The sequence below is a fragment of the Podarcis bocagei genome, assembly GCF_964188305.1.
Source record: "Podarcis bocagei genome assembly, chromosome: Z".
Classification (NCBI taxonomy): Eukaryota; Metazoa; Chordata; class Lepidosauria; order Squamata; family Lacertidae; genus Podarcis; species Podarcis bocagei.
Genome location: NC_138140.1, coordinates 51271349 through 51295729, shown reverse-complemented (window position 1 = coordinate 51295729; position 24381 = coordinate 51271349). Strand labels below are relative to the sequence as shown.

At 42.4% G+C, this 24381-nt stretch overlaps 1 protein-coding gene across 8 annotated transcripts in view; it reads left to right on the top strand.

The window, feature by feature from the left end:
• The window catches only part of KLHL13 (kelch like family member 13), an 82837-nt gene that overhangs the window by 43920 nt on the left and 14536 nt on the right, over positions 1-24381 (top strand). For 7 of the 8 annotated variants that reach the window (XM_081180451.1, XM_081180448.1, XM_081180449.1 and 4 more), the window contains 4 exons: positions 11082-11223; positions 15896-16028; positions 16240-16436; positions 20671-21466. In XM_081180451.1, coding sequence (XP_081036577.1) covers positions 11082-11223; positions 15896-16028; positions 16240-16436; positions 20671-21466 — 1268 coding nt within the window. The remainder of the gene's footprint in view (positions 1-11081; positions 11224-15895; positions 16029-16239; positions 16437-20670; positions 21467-24381) is intronic. The other variant, XM_081180453.1, reaches the window with a different exon arrangement.

Below are 24381 nucleotides of genomic sequence, written 5' to 3'. Positions count from 1 at the left end.
GTTCTTATCAGACCTGCACCTCATCTATAATTTTTGAGAATACTAGATTCCAATCCAGTTATTTTCTTGAGATGGTTGAGTGCTTTTTAAATGGAAAGATTGAAAATTACCCAGTTCTGCTTCAGCAGGTTCATAGCAGAGGTGGTGGATATGTACTGTATTGGCCCAAATATAAGCCGCACCCGAATATAAGCCACACCTTTAAAATTAAAAGGGGGAAAGAAAAAAAGACAATACCTGAATATAAGCTGCTCCCTTAAAATTCAGCAAGCACTCACACCTATTCCATTTTACTGGATGTTTGTTTCAGCAGCGATATCGTAAAAGCCAATTTTTGTAACATTGTGACTTTAAGCTACACTTTAACTTTTCACAGTCAGAATTTGTAAAAAAGTGAGGCTTACCATACTTTTCCGTGTATAAGACTAGGTTTTTGTTTTTTTTACTAAATGATAATGTTAAAAAGGGGGGTAGTCTTATACAGAGGGGCAATCTCCCCCCATTTTATTAATTTTGAGTCCCCCAAAATAGGGGGCATCTTATACACAGGGGTGTCTTATACACAGAAACATATGGTATATTCAGGCCAATACGGTAGTTGACGTGTGGATCTGGGTTTTTGAACTTCACATAACAACCAAAGAGAAAACTTGTACATAATCCTGATACAAAATGTGTAGAGCACTAGACACAGTCCTACCTCACACATTCCTTTCCGAGGAGATGTGTAGATGTGCTGCCAGTTGGAGTATCCACTACTGAGCTGGGTTGCCATATAGTCTGCCTAATATAAGGCAGTTTCCAATTCTGAAGGAAAAGCATTTTTGCTCTGCCTTCCCCGTACCATTGCTTTGCGTATCTCTTCTACCTCAGTTTCCATGTATTACTGAGACAAAGAAAAATGGTAGGAGAGTAAAGGGCAACAGGTGGGCATTCCCTGCATGTGGGGTTGAGCTGAAGCCGCATGAGGACTGCAGTAGGCTAGGCAGAGCTAGGGTTGCCATAAGTCTAGGATTTCCTGGACATTACCAGGATTTCAAGGGCAGAAGTGATGTCTGGGAGGAATTTCTGGAAGGTGGCAGTTTATCTTGGATCTTCAGCAAGTAAACCAAAACATTGCGTTCAATTGGCGTTTTTGTTCATTTGGCTCAACGACTTTGGGGTTTGTCTAAAAAAAGTTCAATAACTTTCAGGGTGTCCTGGTTTTTACTTTTTGAGATATGGCAACTGTATCAGAGCAGAGCACACTTAACTTCTACACCTTCTCTTTCTGTAGCATTCCATCTTGAGTTATGTGTCCACATTTTTCATCTGCGTGTTGAATTTTTCTGTACCTGCAGTCACCTGATCTAAATTGCATTTTGGGAGCCTAGATTCATGTTTGCCTTCCTTTGAATCCTTAGGAATGAATGGGATATGTTGGAAGTAAAGTTTATGCACAAGCTGAAGGAAGTTAGTTGCTCACAGCAAAAACTTGCTTATGGCTGCTGTGCCATAAAAGCCCTGAACTATATGTACCGACTCGGTTTACAGTTTGCATGGTGTTTGTTCTCCATCTTTTTAGGTTGACCTGTTTCTCTTTCGTTCCTCCCACTGGAAACTGTTGTTGCTGCTGGACTGTGCTGGTCTCTTCGATTTTAGCACATGAACATGAGCATTCTGAAGGCAGAGAGATTGTGACCCAAGAGGCAATAAGGAGGAGGTGTGCTGGCCAGCCAAATAGCTGTCCCCAGTCTGCCTGTGACAAGGTTAAAAGAACAGAGTTCTGATCGGTTAGCTCTGCAGGCAAGTGCTGTGCTGTAATTGTTCTTGGGTTTAGCGCAAGCACTATTTCCTGGCTGGGACTGTGAGTCATCCTCATTTTTCAGGGAGAGAAGTGCAGCAAATGCCCAATTAAGAAAGTGGCTTAGGAAATGCTGATATGAACTTTTCCCAAGTGTAGTCTTGTTGGCCTCTCTCCTATCTTATAAGGCACTTGAGAGAAGCATTGACTTTTGTCAGTTATTTTAAAAAGAGCCTTTATTTTAATTTGTCATAGTTGAAATGCAATAATCAATCACTAGTAGAATTGCATTCTCTCCTGTTCAGAGTTATTTTTCTATAGTAAACCATTATTATTATTCGGTTTTGGGAAGGATTAACTGTAGCTTGTGTGTGTGTGTGTGTGTGTGTGTGTGTCTGTGTCTGTGTCTGTGTCTGCTTGTTCCTTATAGGGTTTCTGCCTACTTTGGTCACACAGTGTGAAGCTAAAAATTACATAAGCCTTTTTGTCTTAATTAAATTACTTGCAGCCTGACCCTCCAACTTACTTCACCAGCAAACAAATGTTTACGGTGCACCAAATGCTGTATTTTAGATTCAGTGTTTGAGTTGTAGACAGATGTTCTTGTAGGCTTGAGGGAGGCAGAGCTATTTGAAAGCACAGTTCATAGACTGAAGAAGCCACCTTTCAAAAAAACCCAACTAAGTTACTGCCCAATCTGCCAATGCATCTAGTCATTTATGCCCTAAAATGGGGAGGATTCAACATCTCATTTTGTAAAGATTCTCTACTCTGCTACCTTGAGATAATTCAAACATGCCACATGTAACCTCTCTAGTAGCAGTTTGCAAACAAAACAAAACAAAAACAAACAAAAACAGTAGCCAACGCGGCACTCTCCAGATCCCATCAACCCCAGGCAGTAGAGGGTGGTGGTCACATGACTACTAACGCAAGAAGGGTATTGTGCCATAGCATACCTGGCAATGTGGAAGAGCTCAGTGTCCATCTACTATCCCAGATGTGTGATAGATGCACCTGTCCTTCCTCCAGCAACCGATCCAATCCAGACAACAGCATGTCACAAGCAAAACAGACATAAAGTTCTGTCTGTCAATTGCCCACACTTTTGAAAAGGGTTAACATGCCATCATTCTACCTCCTCTGCCTCATTCAGAAATGTACTTTCCCTTTTGCATCTACAGTATATGAATTTCTTGATTCTAGGTTGGTTTTGAATTTTGCAGCTAGAATTGCTGGTTGTGTGCTTTTACTAAATAGCTGTTGTTGATGGATTTCCTTATAAAACAATTGACTGAAATTCATTGGTCTTTACAGATCAAGTGGGATTTTTTGCTGCCCATGTATAAGGAGCACTGTCAATGAAATTCCTTAAATGAGACTACTTTTATTTTCCTGAGGTGAGGAAGGGGGTCTGTAAGTTCACAGTAGCGATTCTTTCACAATGCCTCCTGGTGCACTTGTTTGCCCACAGTTTACCCTTTTCTCTTTCTGCTTGGCCTTTGCCAGCCTGCTACCCTCTAGATCAGAGGTCTCCAAACTCTGTGTTGTGACACGTTAGTGTGTTGGCGTGTTGTGCGAATGTTGCCATCGCTTTTCCCGGGGCTGGAAAGGGGTTAGTTTAACCTTTGGTTTGCTAGTAAAACTGAATTACTGTGTCATGAAACGATTCATGTCTAAAAAGGGTGTCACCAACATGAAAAGTTAGGAAAGTTCTGCTCTAGAAGCTTTGGACTACAAAAATCAGCCCCAGATAGAACAGCTGTGCTAGTCTAGGGCTGATGCGGTCTACATAGATAGCTATAGACTTGTGATAAGATGAATGTGTTTAGTGTGCTGCACCCGTGATTACTGTAAGACTTGACTACATTGCAGTAGCTTGTGATCATAAAAGTTGTTCTAATAATACTTGAAATTTGATTCTTCAACCTGCTTCCTAGTTGGTTTTACAAAAATGAGGGAGCTGTTGGCATGCTAGTCTCTCTGCCCCCACAGCTTCTGGATCTGCTGTAGAAGAGGCATCTTGTTACGCATCACTGACTCCAGAACAAGTTTTGTACAACAAAGCAAATAAATGTCCAAATGCTTAATTTGTGCATGTTTTCAGAATTCATTAAAAAACAGAAAGTATTAGTGAAGTTTGCCCAGGCATAACAAGAGAATCCATTAGTAGATAGGTAGCCGTGTTGGTCTGCCATAGTGTATCTGAAGAAGTGTATCTGAAGAAGTGTGTATCTGAAGAAGTGTGCATGCACACGAAAGCTCATACCAAGAACTAACTTAGTTGGTCTTTAAGGTGCTACTGGAAGAGAATCCATGGCATAGGAACATGTGAGTTAGAACATCTTGGTGGCTTTGCAACTAGAAATTGTTTATTATTTGTTTCTGGGCCCAGTTCAAGGTACCCACATTAGTGTTTAAAGCACTAAATTACTTGGGCTCCAAATATCTGAAATACCACCTCCTCCTCTACAGGCCCTCTTACGTGATGAAATAAACAGAGGGAACCCTCTTGGAAATTCTACAACCCTCAGAAGTTTGTGTATGTGTGTGATAGCCTGGGAGAGGACATTCACTATGGCAAGCCCTAATTTTGTGGAATTCCCTCTGCACAAAGGTGTGTCTGGCCCCTTCATTACACAGCTTTCATTGTAAGCTGAAGAGATGCCTCTTTATGCTTACCTACGGTGTCAGAGATCTGTATTTTAGGACCTACCCTATTCTATTCATTGCAATCTGTTTTAATTGTTTTTGGGATTGTATTCTTGTAACCCACCCTGGATCCTCATTGTGAAAGTGGGTAAGAAATGGAAGAATAAAGTATGATGATGATAGATCAGAACAGAACAAACAAACAAACAAACAAACAAACCTCTAAGATGAGTGGTGATTCAAACTAGAAGGTACAAATCACAGATTTTAAAAATTATTTTGATATGAAATTATTTGGGCCAGACAAGGTTGATGTTCTTTTTTTAAATTTTATTTCCCCCGCCCCATTCCTAACTCGCGTTACGTTTGCTTCACATTTGCTTCTGGGTTCACTGCACACGCAGAAGCGAACTGCATGCTTCGCGCACACACAGTAGCAGCGCTCTACTTACTGACTTTTCGGGATGCGAACGGTACCCTGAAATGGATTGTGTTCGTAAGTAGTGGTACCACTGTATTGCCTTGTTGAATTAAAATAGCTCCTCTCCTCTCCTACTTCATCAAGCAGCAGTACAAGCACTATTGGTTTTTAATTTTAAATGACGATTTGACACTTCTCTCCCCCAAACCATTAGCACGAGTCTTCATGGCATGTGATAGTGGGGACTGTAGTCCATGATCGTATGTACCATAATAAATCTAATAGACTTTAAGGTGCCCAGTAATTTTGCTTTGCTTCAAAAGACTTACAGTGTTCCTACTCTGGACATTTAAATTCTGTCACTTTGTTATTTCACCTCACAACTAAGTCAACCCTCAACCATTCAGAAGGTACTGAGCTTGAGTGTCTTGGAGGGTGAGGTGTGCATCAACCAGGAATTTTGCAGGAATCCAGTCTTTGCGAACTCTTACACAAAACAACCTGATCTGAATCAGGCTGATCTAGGGATCAGAAGACAGCTTTGCGCTACTTTCAGTGCTGCAGCATAATTCTCAGCTGTTTAAATATACCAAACATGCATTAAATACTACCTCTGAAAGAGAATACATCTTTTAAATGTGTATTAAAATATTTATTTGCGGAGGATTTTTCTCTTTAAAATGCACAGATTATTCTGCCATGCTGCCTCTGTACTCCTTGTCCAAAAGTGTAGGTGGCATGTTTCTTTTTCGTGCTTTTTACATAGCTGAGGCATGCATCCTCAAATTTAGGCACCGAACCCGTTTGCCTAATTTGCATTTTAGACTGAGCCACCCAAGTCCTACTTAGTTCTCTGTTCAAGGCTCATGGTTTTACTATCAAAGATTGGGGGGGGGGGACCGGTGGGGACTTTTAAATAGGTATATAACTTGAATAATTCTATTAAAAGTATTTTCTTTCCTTTTGTCACTCTGTGTTACCACAAACTGAACTCCAGTCTGCTTATTGTTCGAGCTTTTCATCTTCATGAGATATGGAAAAGCCAGGGCTGTATAGGAATAGTGTCCAATAGGGAACCACCTCTACTTTAAATCCTAACAGGATAAGAGATTATCAGTATGATTGCACAGTGTGTGATAGAGAGAAAAAGGTGTGCCCACACTTCCATATGACCAAGGGGGGCCTTAAACCTTGCCTTCCTGCCAACAGTCTTCCATGCATGTGATGAAATGGGGGGGGGTGTATCAAAAGTAGTTGGTGATATGGCGTGTTCAGGGTATGAATGTGTGTTGGGGGGGGGTATTTTGTTTTTTAAAAAATACAGACCGAGGTACATGCATTCCCTGCCCAACTAGACTGTTGGGGCCTAGCAGACTTCTTCCCACCTCATTACATATTGTTCATCTGCAGCTGTTGTGAATTGTCCTAGCTACACATCTTTATATTACCTTTGCATTTTGCAGACTTTTATGTTGATTAAAAATCCAACTGGCTGCTCCCCCCCATTTTAATGTAATGGCATCTATTGATCAGAGCAGTAGAATTAATTAGAAAGTGAATGAGCGCTCCCTCTTTTTTGGAATTCCTAGTTCTGATATAATATGCACACTAGGAAACACTGATAAATATTTTTACATTCTTCATTTACCTAATGAATTGTAATATTTGTCATGTCAGCATTAATGAGCAGAAATAAAATGCATTTGTTAACAGTACCTAATTTGCACCTCAGAAAACATGCTAATAAACCCACAGAAAGTGCATGCAAAGTTGACCTAATTGGATAGCCTAGGTGGAGGGAAATGACTTTTTTAAAAAAAGAATTCTAATTCTTTGATTTGTGGCCATTGAGGTATGAGTTGCTGGTAATTAATCATAGAATCATAGAGTTGGAAGAGACCACAAGGGCCATCGAGTCCAACCCCCTGCCAAGCAGGAAACACCATCAGAGCACTCCTGACATATGGTTGTCAAGCCTCTGCTTAAAGACCTCCAAAGAAGGAGACTCCACCACACTCCTTGGCAGCAAATGCCACTGTCAAACAGCTCTTACTGTCAGGAAGTTCTTCCTAATGTTTAGGTGGAATCTTCTTTCTTGTAGTTTGGATCCATTGCTCCGTGTCCGCTTTTCTGGAGCAGCAGAAAACAACCTTTCTCCCTCCTCTATGTGACATCCTTTTATATATTTGAACATGGCTATCATATCAACCCTTAACCTCCTCTTCTCCAGGCTAAACATGCCCAGCTCCCTTAGCCGTTCCTCATAAGGCATCGTTTCCAGGCCTTGGACCATTTTGGTTGCCCTCCTCTGGACACGTTCCAGTTTGTCAGTGTCCTTCTTGAATTGTGGTGCCCAGAACTGGACACAGTACTCCAGGTGAGGTCTGACCAGAGCAGAATACAGTGGCACTATTACTTCCCTTGATCTAGATGCTATACTCCTATTGATGAGGCCCAGAATTGCATTGGCTTTTTTAGCTGCCGCGTCACACTGTTGGCTCATGTCAAGTTTGTGGTCAACCAAGACTCCTAGATCCCTTTCACATGTACTGCTCTCAAGCCAGGTGTCCCCCATCTTGTATTTGTGCCTCTCATTTTTTTTGCCCAAGTGCAATACTTTACATTTCTCCCTGTTAAAATTCATCTTGTTTGTTTTTGCCCAGTTCTCTAATCTGTCAAGGTCGTTTTGAAGTGTGATCCTGTCCTCTGGGGTGTTAGCCACCCCTCCCAGTTTGGTGTCATCTGCAAATTTGATCAGGATGCCCTTGAGTCCATCATCTGCTGGTTAGTTTTATTTGTCCTGATAACTTGCAGCTGATGCATAAAGTGGAGGATATGTTTCAGTTTTGGAATGTAAAAAATAAAATCTGAATGCCTAGCTCGCAGTTGGAACCGTATTTTACTGATGATGTTAAATTCTTAAGAAGAGAGAAAATTCTCTACCACTGGCTTTGGTCTAAGATTTTAGAGGCACTGCTCCAAGGGAAGAAAGCATATGTCTATATCCTAACAGCCAATATTTTTACACACAGACCGGCAATGAGGTTATTTCCATCACATAAGGTTCACAGCCTTAGGTAAGGATGCTCCCAGTGCCCTGCAAGAGAGATTTCTTCCTCTGCTCCATGCACTTCTGTTGAAGTGCCTCTTCTGATGTTGCTCTCCTCCTGCCTCCTTTTCTGTGCCGTGTACCAAGCATGCTTCACCCACAGCTTGATAAATTGGAGGTGGTTCTGATATACTAAGCTTGACTTGGCACATTGAAGCCTCTTCACCGCTGCAGAGAGAGAAGTTCCACACATGGGTAGACTCAGAATGTGAGGGCTGGCTCCTCTTGGCAAGTAGAATTTGTCTCAGTGGCTTCCTGGCACCTTTATCCATGCCATTAAAATCCCTACTTCCACTGTTCGAAATTGTGTTGTCGGAATGACTGAAACGGGGCATGGGGGGTTGCTTTACTCTAAAGCTGCCTTTTAAGTCCGAGGTATAATTTTGGATTAGTGGGCCTGCCAACTATCCACAATTCTTCTAGGCTAGTTCAGGTTCTGAGGGCTTCCGTGTTTTAGGTTCCTCCTGGCAGAACAGGCAATTCAGTGTCAGAAAAACTTTATTTTGAAGGTGCTCCCACACATCAGGGATGCCCTGCACACAGGAAGTTAGGATCATGAGGAGAAGGTTAGTACTACAGCTTCCTTTTTCCAGACCATGCTAGTCTTGCAGTTGTGTGGGGTGGAAACTTTTCCCCAGTGTTTTTATTTTCCTTCGGGCGGGGGGAGGGGGAGTCCCCATTTAATTAGTAACGTGAATAGATGGCAATTGCAACAGCATTAGGCAAACATGGCACAGGTTTCAAAGTTTTTATTTTTGATTACCAAATACATGTAAAATAGACTAATTGCTCTCGAGGGCATCAGAAATATTTCCAGAGCAAACTGGAAAAAAATCCAGTGCATATTACTTTTAATTTGCTGAGGAATTTTCTTTCAGTGTTCTAGAAATTGAACAACACTGCTGAAAGGCTGCAGTTCAACCAAAGATGCATCACATGTGACTGCTGGTTGGGTGTTCAGCACCTAATTGAGTCACTGCTGGGGTCTTCTATCAAAGACATGTTTCTGTCTATGAATCATTACCTATGAAGTTATTTTGTTGAGACCATGTTAAATTTAGCAAGTTAAGCTAGTTGCTCCCATTCTTCCCCCACCTCCAGTCTTAAGTTCTTGTGCAAACAGTTTTTAATATGGATATAACTTTTTCTGTCTGATATTGTCTACTTGCTGCTTCTATGAAGGGCAAAACTGGAGTAGCTTAATAATGTACAGGGAGGTTATGGACTTTGAAGATATTTTTAATAGGAATTGTTCTTCGCCAGTATGTTAATGCCTGCTTTCTTATACTTGTCACACTTATTTCCTGGCATGGAATACAGGGAAGGAGGCAAATCCTTAGATTAGGGTTGTGTAAATGTTTTATGCAGTTAATCAAAATGTGACTAGAGATTTTCCACCCAGGTTGCTTCTGAATTGTTAATTGCAATTAACAGAATTGTGTGCTAAAAGAAGCACCACTTTCCACCTGTCCCCGTGTACAGATAAATGCTAAATACGGTCTGTGTTTCTGTAGTGTGCGCTCTATGTATTTCACACCCATGTTTTGAACCTGTGTTCACTGTTTGGTACAAGTTACTTGTTTAGTATTTCTTAAGGTTGATCCCACTCTGAACTATCCATGGTTTTGATTAACTCCTGAAAAATTCTCATGTTTCAGAAATGGCTTTAAATACATGTGGTCTCCCTGACTCAAAGCAAGAAATGAATGTTCACAAGAATTCCGTAAAAATGTTAATATACAAATTGATATATGAATTGGAATTATTCAGTGCAGGTGCAAAAAGGATTAGTTTAAAATTCACTTGCATCTTTGGGCAGTTAAAGTAAGTTCTGAAACTTATTTGGAGGCCAATGTTTTTATCTGCATATTGACAGTCTTCAGATAACTTCTCTTTTTTTATAAATATTTATTAGGATTTTACAAATTATAACAGACATAACAATGCACACAAACACAAACAAAAATAAAATAAAAAAGAACAAGTATAATTTCAAAACCTTATTTTCTTAAAACTTATTTCACCGACCTCCTCATACTTCCCCTTTCTGCATTCCCATTTCAAAAATTTAGTTCAGCAAATCCTCACCCAGTCTTCAGATAACTTCTCAGTAAGAATGGCAGTTGTGCTTCAGACATGTTATGAAACTGCCCTATATAAGGGGGTGCCAACTTGCATGGTTTTCCACTTGGGCATTAATGGTTACACAGGTTATGGAGAGCTTTCTTCCTCCTAAAGCCCCATGGTCTACCTTCCAATAGTAAATAAACTTTCTTTAGACACCTCCTAAGTACACAAAGGGGACGCGGGTGGCGCTGTGGGTTAAACCACAGAGCCTAGGACTTGCCGATCAGAAGGTCGGCGGTTCGAATCCCCTTGACGGGGTGAGCTCCCGTTGCTCAGTCCCTGCTCCTGCCAACCTAGCAGTTCGAAAGCACGTCAAAGTGCAAGTAGATAAATAGGTACCGCTCCGGCGGGAAGGTAAACGGCGTTTCCGTGTGCTGCTCTGGTTCTCCAGAAGCGGCTTAGTCCTGCTGGCCACATGACCCGGAAGCTGTACGCCGTCTCCCTCGGCCAGTAAAGCGAGATGAGCACCGCAACCCCAGAGTCGGCCATGACTGGACCTAATGGTCAGGGGTCCCTTTACCTTTACAAGTACACAAAGGGTGTATTTTTGTTAAAGAAAGGTTGCCAGAGCTTGATGCAGTTACAGCTTTTAATGTCTTGGCAGGGATTCAGTAATTTTAGACTCTGGACTTAATGGTTTTATGAGGTTCTTCCCCAGCATTTTAGAGTATGTAATCTCTTACTTCAGGATTGGTAAGCCAACTGTGCTGCGTTTGAGGGCTCTCCTACTGATTCTGCTGAGCATCGTCCTGGACTTGTACCCCACGAATCCTACTCTGCCAGCACCACCACAGGTGGCAGCAAAACCTAGCGTGGAAATTAAAAAAAAAGTCATGACACATTTGAACACTTAACATTTGTCTAGCAGGAATCTGACCCAGTTCTCATTTTAGATCCTCCCAGAAGTCTCTGGCTCGACATGCCATTCATGTGGCAGAATGAAAAGCAGGCTTTGGATTAAGGTTGCTTCCTTCTGCTCTGCATTTTAGATCTCTGGTTGAAGAGGAAGACCCTCACATGAAAGTATCCATTGGGAGCAGCGATATGGGTGTGTCTGCCCATCTACAATCATCAAAGGCAGGAACCACAAGATTTTTCACCAGCAACACTCATAGTTCTGTAGTACTCCAGGTAAGTTAACACCATGATCTGAACAGCCATATCATCCTTTTGAGAGTTCCTTTTATTTCACGGGTGCTTCTCTGACAAGTTCTCATTGAGGTTGAATCCCTTATCTCTCTGTTGGTGTGCTTTGCCAGTGCCATTGCAGCCATTTGTAATTAAGTACAGGTCATACCTTGGGTTGAAGTTGCTTCAGGTTGAGCGCTTTCGGGTTGCGCTCTGCGGTGACCCGGAAATAACGGAACACATTACTTCAGGGTTTCGCCGCTCACACATGCGCAGACGGTCAAAACGATGTCACGTGCATGCGCGGAAGCGGCCAATCGCGACCCATGCACGTGCAGACACGCAGACGCGGGTTGCGTTCGCTTCAGGATGCGAACGGGGCTCTGGAACGGATCCCATTCGTATTCAGAAGTACCACTGTACATAGTTGTACGTTTGTTGCATTTATGTAACCCTAATAAAAATTATTATTATTATTATTCCCAAAGTGATACTTAAAAATACTAAAAACAAACAAATGGTATTAAATACGAAAGAAGTGAGTTCCTCACCAACCCATGGTCTGCTTGGGAGCTTGAAGGTATGTGCTCCTCACCAGGGCTTCTCCTCTTCTGCCTTCCTACAGGGCATACAAATCTTAAGTAGCTGCATGGAAGCAGGGAGGTGCCAACTCCTGCCCCAACGGTTCTCTCAGACTAGTGGTGGTCTCTACAGTAGCTGATGATATATGCTTCTCCTCTTCTGCCTTCCTTAAGGCACATGGGTACCTGTTACTTGTTAGCTTCTGAAATTTCTTCTCTCCCTCTTCTGCCAATTAAACATTCTGATCAGATTAGCAGCAGCAACAGGAAACCTGACCTTTTGCTAGAATTAAAGGAGACAACAGTGTGTGTTTGACATTGTGCGAGCAGAGAGAGCCATTTGCCCAAGAATCACACATGGATACCTTCCAGGGAATCTGCCAGGGAAAGCGGTCTCTCTGTGTTAATATTTCGCTCCTACTACCTTTTTGTTCCCTTGGCTCAGAGCATGTTTCGACGGGCAATTCAATTTCATTATCCATCAGTGCACTGTGCTGGAGTCCAGACACATCCTGTGACCATGGTTATAGTAACCATCTGCTGCTGTTACTGTGTGGTCTTTGACTTGCATTTCAAATAACTGTGAAATGAGGCTAAATCCCACACCTTGGATAGGTCGCATTGCTCTCTCATTGATTTAATGGAGGAAGAGAGTATTGGGATGGAAATATGCCTGTGTTCTGGGAACTTGCTCCAGCTGAATGTTCGCATTGTGCTCTGCTGATTTTTGTATTAGAAATGGAATGTTGCAGGTATAGCCAAAAGCTTTTGTGAGGCATGTGTGGTTCTCAGACAGCCTAAAACAGAATGAAAAGGATTTATTTATTTTATTGAATTGGTATACCGCTCTTTATCCGAAGATTGTATTTGCTTGTATTTGTAAAAATACAAATGCAACAATAACCCCTCCTACCACAAGAATCCCTTAATGTGCATACATACTAGATTGGGGCTGAATAAGACTCTTCCTCCTACATTTCTCTACTCCCTCACATAGAGGCCCTAGAGGAAATGATGATGGTTTGGGGCAGTTCAAGGAAGTAAGTTGCAGAAGGAGCTCCTAGTGTGTAGGAGAAATTGGCAGGTATGGGGGAGAGAAAGAGAATGGAATAGCAGTGCCAGCATCTATCATTTATATAGCACTTTTGTTGTTGTTTAGTCATTTAGTCGTATCAGACTCTTCCTGACCCCCTGGACCAGAGCACGCCAGGCACTCCTGTCTTCCACTGCCTCCCGCAGTTTTGAGCACTTTAGAGCGCTCAAAATACTTCACGTGCATCTCTCAGTAATTGTTAATGGCAGCCTAGTGGGTGGGTTTCCATTATTATTTCCCTCATATTGAAGATAGGAAAGATGAGGCTAAGAGAGAATGGCCTGCTTAAGTCTTTTCTAGTGAGTTCATGGTGAAAGTGGGTTTTAGACCAGGGGTTTTCTGTTCATAGCTTGGATTTGTAACACACATACCACCAGAGCTAGAAGATGTTTCTCTTGTCCAACCTTGGATTATCATAAGTTGTGGACCTGTAGAGTGGACTTGGAAAGTGCTGTTGGGCTCGCATTCTGCTAGGGACCAAAATAAGTCTTCCTAATTATATGAAGAAATTGAGTTTGTGCCCTGTGTAAGCATGTCTGCATTCTGGCAACTTGTTCCAACCTGAATCCTTTTCTTAGCAATTCTGCAGCATCTTCAATTTTACTTTGCAACTAGCAAAACCATTCCCCCACCCTAGTCTCCTTCAAATCAACAGCTTTTGAGTGATTATTTTGGTTATACTGAGTAAAAGCTAATTCTAAGGGACTGAGTACCAGGGACATTCCTTCGGGTTGCAGTGATTATCAAATAGTGTGGGGCAAGAGAGACTTCTGGAGGAAATATAGCTAACTAGTGATTGATTGGCAGAAATAATTATGTGGTGATTGGTGATAGCCAAGACATAAATCTTGGTTGTCATGCCTTCTCTTTCGAGAGAGGAAAATAAGGGATTAAGTTCACATTTACTGAAGAAAGCTGTTCGTCACAGTGGAGACAAGAGGTTTTTGGATGTGGGGCATGTCTTAGAGCATGGGTAGACAAACTAAGGTCCGGGGGCCGAATCCGTCCCAATCGCCTTCTAAATCTGGCCCGTGGACGGTCCAGGAATCAGCATGTTTTTACATTAGTAGAATGTGTCCTTTTATTTAAAATGCATCTCTGGGTTATTTGTGGGGCATAGGAATTCGTTCATTTCCCCCCCAAAATATAGTCCGTCCCCCCACAAGGTCTGAGGGACAGTGGACCGGCCCCCTGCTGAAAAAGTTTTCTGGCTCCTGTCTTAGAGCGAGGAACTGCCAGACACCACATAATAGCCCTCAAGGCTAGCCCTCAGGGCATCAGGTCAGCAAAACCTCACTTTCAACTACTTCTGAGATTGGGATGAATTACCCAAATTGTAATCTGTCTGCCAGTTAATTTTCACCTGGAACAGGAATTGAATGTTGGCATAAGAAGAGACATTAATTAACATTAACAAACAGACTGGAAAAAAATACAAAAAGTATATCTATTTGAGATTAAGAAAGTTAACAAACGGATAAGGTTGTCTGCTGGTTAAGAATCGTTACCTTATATTACTTTTAACTCTCTGTCATTTTTGTGGTGTGCTGGTGGCAGAAGACAAACTACATTCCTGAGCATGGGAAAGCACTTTTCTCTTAAAGAGAGAAGCTTTTCAAGGCCCAGACTGTTAAGGTGGAAACTAACAGAACCCAATATGGCAAAGATTGTTGGTGTGATTTGGCAATTATTGAATGAGCAACTGAAAGAGCTCAGAGCTGAGATGCATAAAATGGTGAATGGAAATGGATCAGAGAAAGATCAGACCAAAGAAAACACAGGATCTTTGGAAAAAATACTGATTAAGATCTGCTGGGACATGAGAGTGGAATGGTAGTAGATGATGGAATGGAGAAGACCTCCACACAGTTGCCTGGAGTAGTGAAACAGGCAAAAGACAGAGTTGTGATGCTGGGGAGCAGAACGAATCCATGGACAGAAACATTAAGAAACATCCTGATATGGCAGAGATAGAGCTGAGAGAGAGAGGACCCTGTGTGCAAGTTGGAGTGAATTCAGAGGACAATGGCACCCGGCTATCCTTATGGAAAAAGAGTGGAAGAAGCAGAAATGGAAGGAACTTTATTTCCAAATTAGGGTGGGAAATCATGGCCATCAGTAAATGGGATTGGAAGATATGGAACTGGGTACTATTTAATGAATATACAAAAAGTAAATAACTATGGATTATTATTTTAATAATGGATAATAGAATTTATTGGAGATATAACTGTTATGTGGGGCTGGGGGAAGGCTGTTCTTGACATTTAGCGATAGTAACAGTTGAAGAGCTCCTTTTGGACTTTTTATGCGGAAAGGAAAATGAATGGACTTGAGATGCCTGGGGTTGAAGATTGGGAAAAGGCCACCTTAGCAGATTGAGGAACAGCTAGATATTATCCTGGAATACAGCTGGATATCATCCTATGTGCGCGCGCGTAGACTCACACACACACATTTGACAGACTGAGAACTGGAAGTTCTATTTATTTCTTTATCTGTTCTCTCTCTCTCTCTCTCTCTCTCTCTCTCTCTCTCTCTCTCATGATCTTTATTTCTTGTGCTTTCTTTTTCTCCTATCCACCTTACATTTGCTTATGCTTGGCTTTCCTTTTTGAGGTCCTCTACTCTGGGTATTGCACAGGAAGGTAATGGATAAAAGGTGAAAGACCCTGTGTGAGAGTCAGGGAAGGGAAGGTCTCCCAGGGTGGGAGGCTAGGAGAAGAAAGGAAACTGTCTAGGTGAGAACTGGGGAGGGTTCATCCCCTTTTCATGTGAGACAGGGGTAAGGATCTACCCCAATAGAGGACTTTGTATTTCTCTCTCTCTTTTTTGTTGATTTTATAAATATTTAGATTAAAAAAATAAAATAGATTAAAGTAAAAAAGAAAATAGTGTGGGACTTATTTGAACCATTGTGGAGTGGTTTTTCTATTTTGCAGCCCAGAGAGCTCGTTCTTGCAGCTGGGTGGAGCTGTTGATGCCATATTTTCTCTTGTAGGGTTTTGACCAGCTGCGAATAGAAGGTTTGCTTTGTGATGTGACACTTGTGCCAGGCGATGGTGACGAAGTGTTTCCTGTTCATAGGGCAATGATGGCATCTGCTAGTGATTACTTCAAGGCCATGTTCACAGGTACAGTGGATAGCAGTGATAAGGTGCATTCTGCATTTAAAAAAAAGTTCTGCCACGTAAGAGTGTGTTTGGCATGAATTATTCTTGTGTTGTGTGTTTATCCTGTCCAGCTAATGGTTATGTGTGAAGTGGCTTTGTCTCTGGAACAAGAAATTTTATAGGGGAAGTTCTTTCAAGCTTTAACTATATCTTATTTAAATTTTGTTCTCAGGTGGGATGAAAGAACAAGACTTAATGTGCATTAAGCTCCATGGCGTGAACAAAATAGGTTTAAAGAAGATCATTGATTTTATTTATACTGCAAAACTTTCTCTCAACATGGACAATCTTCAGGATACTCTAGAAGCTGCCAGCTTTTTACAGATATTGCCTGTGTTGGACTTCTGTAAAGTTTTTCTTATATCTGGGGTAAGATATCTTAGGTTATTGCTTGGTTTGCCTCTTTTTTATTTTCTCTGTTAAAATCACAGTAAGTTTGTCAGCCTGAAAGATTGATACAGTTGGGACCAACGCAGGAAATTAAGTAGTTCTGTAGCACCCCTGATATGTGACCTTGATTTAAAAACTTATAGCAAATGAGAGTTCACCACCTTTCAAGCTCTTGAGGAACAAAAACCTATAACCTGCCCCTTAAATTAAAGCACAATTCCATCAGGTAATGATTTGCCTTTCATAGAGAGATGGATGAGAGCAGGTTTTCCACGAGTATCGTGTGAAATGTATTGATGCCCTGTAATTTGCCTCATGCTTTTATCATTCAGGATTCCAACCCTTGGGGCTTTGCTGTATTGTTGGGCCGGCTGAATGTTTAAGGCATTTGTCAGGATTTCAGCTGAGAGAGATCTGAAAGTCCAGGTTGTGAAATGTCCTCTTGTGCCAAGACAGGCATTTTCTATGTCTGGAATAGCTGGGGTTTGTCACACTGAGAGGTGCTATGCAGGTTTTGTGTCTCCTGTTGTTTGGGTGAGAGCATCTTGCACTTACGTAAGGTCCTTTATCTCTGATTTAGTTGCACATGGGCCTAGAGTCCTCATTACTATTAAATGAGTTGTGCTTAAAAAGCCAGTGACTTCTGTGCCATTTTGCATATTGCTTGCAAAGTGCCCTGGGAGATGGGGTGTGTGTGGAATGACATTGACTTAATGTGCAACTATTAAAAAATGGCACTCATGGATTTTTAAGACATGTGTCTTAGAATCAATGTGAGAGAAAGCAGGCTGTTTCAAATGGCCCCAAAGCTGTATAAGGAGAAAAAGGATTGTGAAGCACTTTTCGTGCTGAGGGTTATATGGTCTTCTGTTAAGAGTTATGTAATCCTAGATCCTGCATTGTATCCAGTGCTAGTTCTACTCAGAGTAGACTTACTCAATCTAATGGACACAACTAACTTAGGTTACCTATACTAACTGAGTGGAACTTAATGTGTTTAAGTCCTCAAATTTCCCATTAGAGGTCAGTCACTTAGGATTCCAATTCTGAAGGCAGTCTGAAATCTCAGATGAAGAAAATGAAATATAAATTCTGGTCACCTGGACAGTGGGGTCCAGAGGACAGCCAAGAGGTAAAGAACAATCCACACATTTTATCCCTGGGTTTAGCAGTGAGGATACAGGATTATCTGTGCGTTGGTTACGCTTGCAAGCCCATTAACTCCTGGCATCTCTTCCTTTTTCATTTCTGTTACTGCCACTTCAATTTCTTTCTCACAATTTCCCAACTGCAGCTCTGTTTATATGGGACTGCTGTCATTAGTTATCCTATCTCTCTAGCTTTTCATTTTAGCTGCAGTTGCTATATCTGACGCTCTTTGCCACCCTTCCCTGTGCGTCTAAGCTCTGCAGCAGAGAGGATTCTGCCATGTTACAGGAAAAACTATATTCAATTTTTCTTTCCCCCTCTTTGCTAGTTCTTCAGTAATAACAGAATGAAGGCCCTAAAGTTGCAAAAGGTTGCAGCCCCCTCCCAAATAGTATTTGGACCCATGGGTGGGGGAGTTCTGTGATCACCCTCTCTCTGGCCTTCTAGGTTTCTTGGCAATAGGGATGGGAGGACGTTGCTTCTCTCCTTGGACTCAAAGCACATGCTGGAGTTTTCACCCATTTTTCACCTTTGCTGGCTAGCCTGCCTGCATCTGTAGAAATCTCCAGGAGAGCGAAAGCTTTGTGTCCTCTGGCTGGCAGACTTGACAGGAGTAGTAGCAGCAGTAGTAGTAGTAAAGCTTTGGGAAGAAGAGTAAGGGGTGCAGAGACATGGGTGGAGGACGTAGGATGCAGCAACCTGTAGCAGAGCAAAGAGTGCAGAGATCCCTATGGGTAGAAGTAGCCTGGGGTGCAGAAAAGAGAGCTCTGTGTTTGAAGAGATCTCAGAAGGAGAGCTAACAAAGATGGAGGCACAGCTGTGCATAGTGTTCAGTGGGGTGCAGAGAGAGGGGAAAGATAATAGAGAATAAGTTAAACAGGAGGAGTTAACATGCCACACTTAGTGGCTTAGTGCCCACCTGAGTGACTCAGAATGGCTTTCAGTGATTTGGGTGGTGCCCTCCTGTCCTTTGCTGGGTTTTTGTTTGGGGTGTTGTGATCAGTTCTAGCAGTGGTGAACTGCTCCATCGTCCTCTCATGGAATAATTACTTATCCGTTCAGCTCATGTTTTTCTGTATAAAGCAGTGGTGTGAAACATCATTTCACCAGCTCTTGGGATGTTAAAATCCCTTTAAAAACGATTGTCCTCCAAACAGCCAGTCATGAAAGGTTGCTCATCCTCTTCTTAGTTTTAAAAGCAGGCTGCTGAGGTTGAGTGCCTCCCCCCAGCCCCACATGCAGCCACCTAGTGTGTGTTGTTGAATTCTGCAAATATAATTTTGCCCGAAGTGCTGGACATGAACTGGATTCTGAGATGTTGGTTATATTCATGTCCAGCATTCTAATGCCTTGCTTGGCGTTCTTGTTAAAACTTTAAAGTGTACTCTGATAATTTGATGGTATTTCTCAAGCTGCACTATATTATTGCTGTTTTGCCTTCCGTCCAGTGCATAGTTAGACTATTACAGCTGCATAAGTAATTACTTGTAATAAAGTTGTATGGAAATTGAAGACTTCTTAAGCATGCATGTTTCAGATTTTTGCTCAGTCTCAAGAGCTTCCTAGAAGAAACATGAAGCCATGTAGCAAGCTAATCTAATAAGATAATTCAAATAATTAAGGAGAACCCAATCAGTTATACTCTTCTGTTCTGTGGGCCTCATGAGCAATGACCAATAGTAATTTGGTAATTTACTGGGAATCTGTCAGCTGGCAATGAGAAAGCTAATAGCATGCTGTAATGCAGGAATACAGTGGTACCTCGGGTTACATACGCTTCAGGTTACATACGCTTCAGGTTACAGACTCCACTAACCCAGAAATAGTGCTTCAGGTTAAGAACTTTGCTTCAGGATGAGAACAGAAATTGTGCTCCGGCAGCGCGGTGGCAGCAGGAGGCCCCATTAGCTAAAGTGGTATTCAGGTTAAGAACAGTTTCAGGTTAAGTACGGACCTCCAGAACAAATTAAGTACTTAACCCGAGGTACCACTGTATAGTTGAATAAAACCCACCATAACATACTTCCTTGGGCTCAGAGAAGTGGTTCCTAAAGCATATTGGATTTTAAGAAAACAACAAAATTAAATCTCTTGCACTCAAGAGAGTTGCAACTCATAAAAGTGGGGGCTGGAGGGAGAAAAAATGGAGGAGAGCCAGTTCTTCAGTGCAAGTAAAAAGTGCCAGTTATAGGTTTTAGAGGGGTAGCTGAGCCATCAGTCCCAGAACCAGAAGGACCCCTGATCCCAACAGCTGAAGAGCTGCCAGGTAGAGTGGCTTCCTGCAGCAGGAAGGAGTAAGTGTGAGGTGTGAGCTGTGGAGGATGTGTGGCCTTTAATGACTTGCTTTATTTATAAAACTGTTTATAGCTCACCCTCTCATATAAAACATCAAGGCAGTGTATAGCAAAAGTACAATAGAACTTAAATGCATTAAAAAAAAATACAAAGCAATAAGAAATGACTGGCTCATCTTGAAGGCTTTTAAGACAGTCATGGCCACAGCCCCAGGAACCAAGTGCAGGACTTTGTCCTGGGAGGGCAGAAGAGGAATCACAGAACTGTCTATTTCTACCCCATGCAATACAGAAATCCTGCCCACATCTGTCCTTGGCTGGGCTTGAACCACTAACCTTCTCATTCAGCCAGACATGCTGACCCATTGTGCCACAAGGTGCTCCTGACAGAGGAAGATCTTTGGTTCAGCCCCTGGCATCTCCAGGTACAGCAAGAAAAGACTTGTTTCTGAAACCCTGGAGAGCTGCTGTTAGTGTAGACAGCAGTGAATTGGATGGGCTAATGGTGTGGCTTGGCATAAGGCAACCTCCCATCTTCCCACAATAATGTCTATTTATACTTTTATGTGGATAGTCTCTTTGCACATCTCTCCACAGTCTAGCTGGGTCCACACTTGCACACACCAATCCAAAGAAATGTACAGTTTGTGTAAAACACACTGAGTGTGGTGGTATGTCTACATTAGCAACCCTTGTGTTACTGTAATGTGCAGGTGAACATAAAGCCAGAGCTTAAAATGGAGGAAGTGACTTTTCTCTTCCTATCATAGGTTTCCTTAGAGAACTGTGTCGAAATGGGGCGGATTGCCAACACGTACAACCTCACAGAAGTGGATAAATATGTGAACAACTTCATCCTCAAGAACTTCCCAGCACTGTTAAGTACTGGTGAGTTTGTGAAACTCCCCTTTGAGCGCCTTGCCTTTGTCCTTTCAAGTAATAGCCTTAAGCATTGCACGGAGCTGGAGCTTTTCAAGGCTGCCTGCCGCTGGCTGCGGTACGAGGAGCCACGGATGGAATGTGCAGCAAAACTCATGAAGAACATCCGGTTTCCTCTGATGACTCCGCAGGATCTTATCAACTACGTCCAAACTGTGGATTTCATGAGGACTGACAACACTTGCGTCAACTTGCTCTTGGAAGCCAGCAATTACCAAATGATGCCCTACATGCAGCCAGTGATGCAGTCGGAAAGGACGGCCATCCGTTCGGACAGCACTCACCTGGTCACGCTAGGGGGAGTGCTCCGGCAGCAGCTGGTTGTCAGCAAGGAGCTGCGGATGTATGATGAAAAAGCACACGAGTGGAGGTCTCTGGCACCTATGGACGCTCCCCGCTACCAGCATGGCATCGCTGTTATTGGGAACTTTCTCTATGTTGTTGGCGGACAGAGCAATTATGACACGAAAGGAAAGACAGCGGTTGACACAGTGTTTAGGTTTGACCCTCGGTATAATAAGTGGATGCAGGTGGCTTCTTTGAACGAAAAGAGAACCTTCTTCCACCTAAGTGCCCTCAAAGGACATCTGTATGCTGTTGGTGGTCGAAACGCAGCCGGTGAGTTAGGTAAGTCTTCGCCTTGGTCCAAAAAACCCCCTTTCCTGACTTGTACAGTAATAATTATTTCCTGTTGTATGCAAATAAGAACTAATTCGTTACTTACTTACTTACTTACTTACTTACTTACTTACTTTCTGTATTTGTATCCCACTCTTTTTCTCCAAACAGCTTAAGATGGCAAACATGGTTGTCCCATTCCTTATTTTGCCCCCCCCCCAACAATAACCCTGTGAGCTAGGTTAGGTTGAGAAGCAGTGACTGGTACAAGATCGCCCAATGAGTTTAATGGCTCAATGGGAGATTTGAACTCCAGTCTCCCTGGTCCAAGTCTGGCCCTCTACCAGTATACCACACTGGCACCTTGTTTTTATTTTTTAATGTTTTTGGTTGTAATGTGTTAAGAAGTGTGTATCAGGAGATTATTATTGAATTACCAAATCCACCATGCCAAAATATAACCCATGTGTTCACCTCTACATTCGCCATCTGATTTGTAAGGACAATGAGGTGACGTTGTGAAATTCTGCTTGTGGAATTGTGTTGGTTTCTGTGAGACAGTGGAAGTAATTGTGCAAATTGCACAATCCTGTGGATGTCTACGCAGAAGTGAGTCCTAGTGAGTTCAGTGGCCCTTACTCCCAGATGTATGAGTAAAAGATTGTAGCCCAAGATTCCTGTTTCTGCTCACTTGGCATCTCCTTGATAAGTGCAGAATGCAGACAGCTATGTATATAATGAAATTGTGCAGGTGAAACCACCCACGTATTCTATATCACTTGATGATGTTCCTCATTTAATTTATTCTTACTTGATATGTCCTGACACAGAGTTCTTGTCGTAAACAGTTACCTTGGATGTTCTATGGATTGCCAAGTAACCGCACCGATTTTCTGTAAGGAGCCAGATCCATTTGTATGAAAATCAGTGTTTGGCTGACTGTGCTTTTGATTTTGTGGCTGAAATGCTCCCCCTTCTCATTTAATTGCATCACAAGTTATTTTTCACCTTTATTGCTGGTTTCATATATATTTGCTGCAAAAGAGTGGAGAATTGGCATGATTTTCTCTTGCTGTCATAAAAGAACTAAGCAGAAGGGACAGGGGTACATTTTCTTACATTACATGGCAGGAGAACAGTGGATTTGGAGTTCACTTTTTTGGTGCAAAAGCATAGCAAGCAAACACGTGGGACTGACCTCGACCTACAAGAGTGCAACTTTGAACTAATCCTATTTTATCACTTTTCATCAGTGAAAGATAATATGCTCATTGTCAGTGCTGACCTTCGGGGTTTTCACAGCTTCAAAGTCTTGAGTCCTCTTTCCAACAGAAGCTGTTCAGATGGACCCCACTTTGGATGGGAGAAGCCTTCCCCAGTTGGATACCCTCCAGATATTTTGGACTACAATTAGCATAAGAATATAAGAAGAGCCCTGCTGGATCAGGCCTGTCGTCCATCTAGTCTAGCATCCTGTTTTCACAGTGGCCAACCAGATAGAATCATAGAGTTGGAAGAGACCACAAGGGCCATCGAGTCCAACCCCCTGCCAAGCAGGAAACACCATCAGAGCACTCCTGACATATGGTTGTCAAGCCTCTGCTTAAAGACCTCCAAAGGAGGAGACTCCACCACACTCCTTGGCAGCAAATTCCACTGTCAAACAGCTCTTATTGTCAGGAAGTTCTTCCTAATGTTTAGGTGGAATCTTCTTTCTTGTAGTTTGGATCCATTGCTCCGTGTCCGCTTCTCTGGAGCAGCAGAAAACAACCTTTCTCCCTCCTCTATGTGACATCCTTTTATATATTTGAACATGGCTATCATATCACCCCTTAACCTCCTCTTCTCCAGGCTAAACATGCCCAGCTCCCTTAGCCGTTCCTCATAAGGCATCGTTTCCAGGCCTTTGACCATTTTGGTTGCCCTCTGGACACGTTCCAGTTTGTCAGTGTCCTTCTTGAATTGTGGTGCCCAGAACTGGACACAGTACTCCAGCTGAGGTCTGACCAGAGCAGAATACAGTGGCACTATTACTTCCCTTGATCTAGATGCTATACTCCTATTGATGCAGCCCAGGACTGCATTGGCTTTTTTAGCTGCCGCGTCACACTGTTGGCTCATGTCAAGTTTGTGGTCAACCAAGACTCCTAGATCCTTTTCACATGTACTGCTCTCAAGCCAGGTGTCCCCCATCTTGTATTTGTGCCTCTCATTTTTTTTGCCCAAGTGCAATACTTTACATTTCTCCCTGTTAAAGTTCATCTTGTTTGTTTTGGCCCAGTTCTCTAATCTGTCAAGGTCGTTTTGAAGTGTGATCCTGTCCTCTGGGGTGTTAGCCACCCCTCCCAGTTTGGTGTCATCTGCAAATTTGATCAGGATGCCCTTGAGTCCATCATCCAAGTCGTTGATAAAGATGTTGAATAATACCGGGCCCAAGATAGAACCCTGTGGCACCCCACTAGTCACTCTTCTCCAGGATGAAGAGGAACCATTGATGAGCACCCTTTGGGTTCGGTCAGTCAGCCAGTTACAAATCCACTGAGTGGTAGCATAGTCAAGACCGCATTTTACCAGCTTCTTTACAAGAATATCATGGGGCACCTTGTCAAATGCCTTGCTGAAATCAAGGTAGGCTACATCCACTTCATCTACCAGGCTTGTAATTCTGTCAAAAAACAAGATCAGGTTAGTCTGACATGACTTATTTTTCAGAAATCCATGCTGACTATTGGTGATCACAGCATTCCTTTCTAGGTGCTCACAGACTGTTTTCTTAATGATCTGCTCCAGAATCTTCCCTGGTATTGATGTCAGACTGACTGGGCGGTAATTATTTGGGTCCTCTCTTTTGCCCTTGCTCATGGGGAACCAGCAAATAGGATTCAAGCAGAAGAAAACTTTATTTTCTTATGGTTTCCATAAGC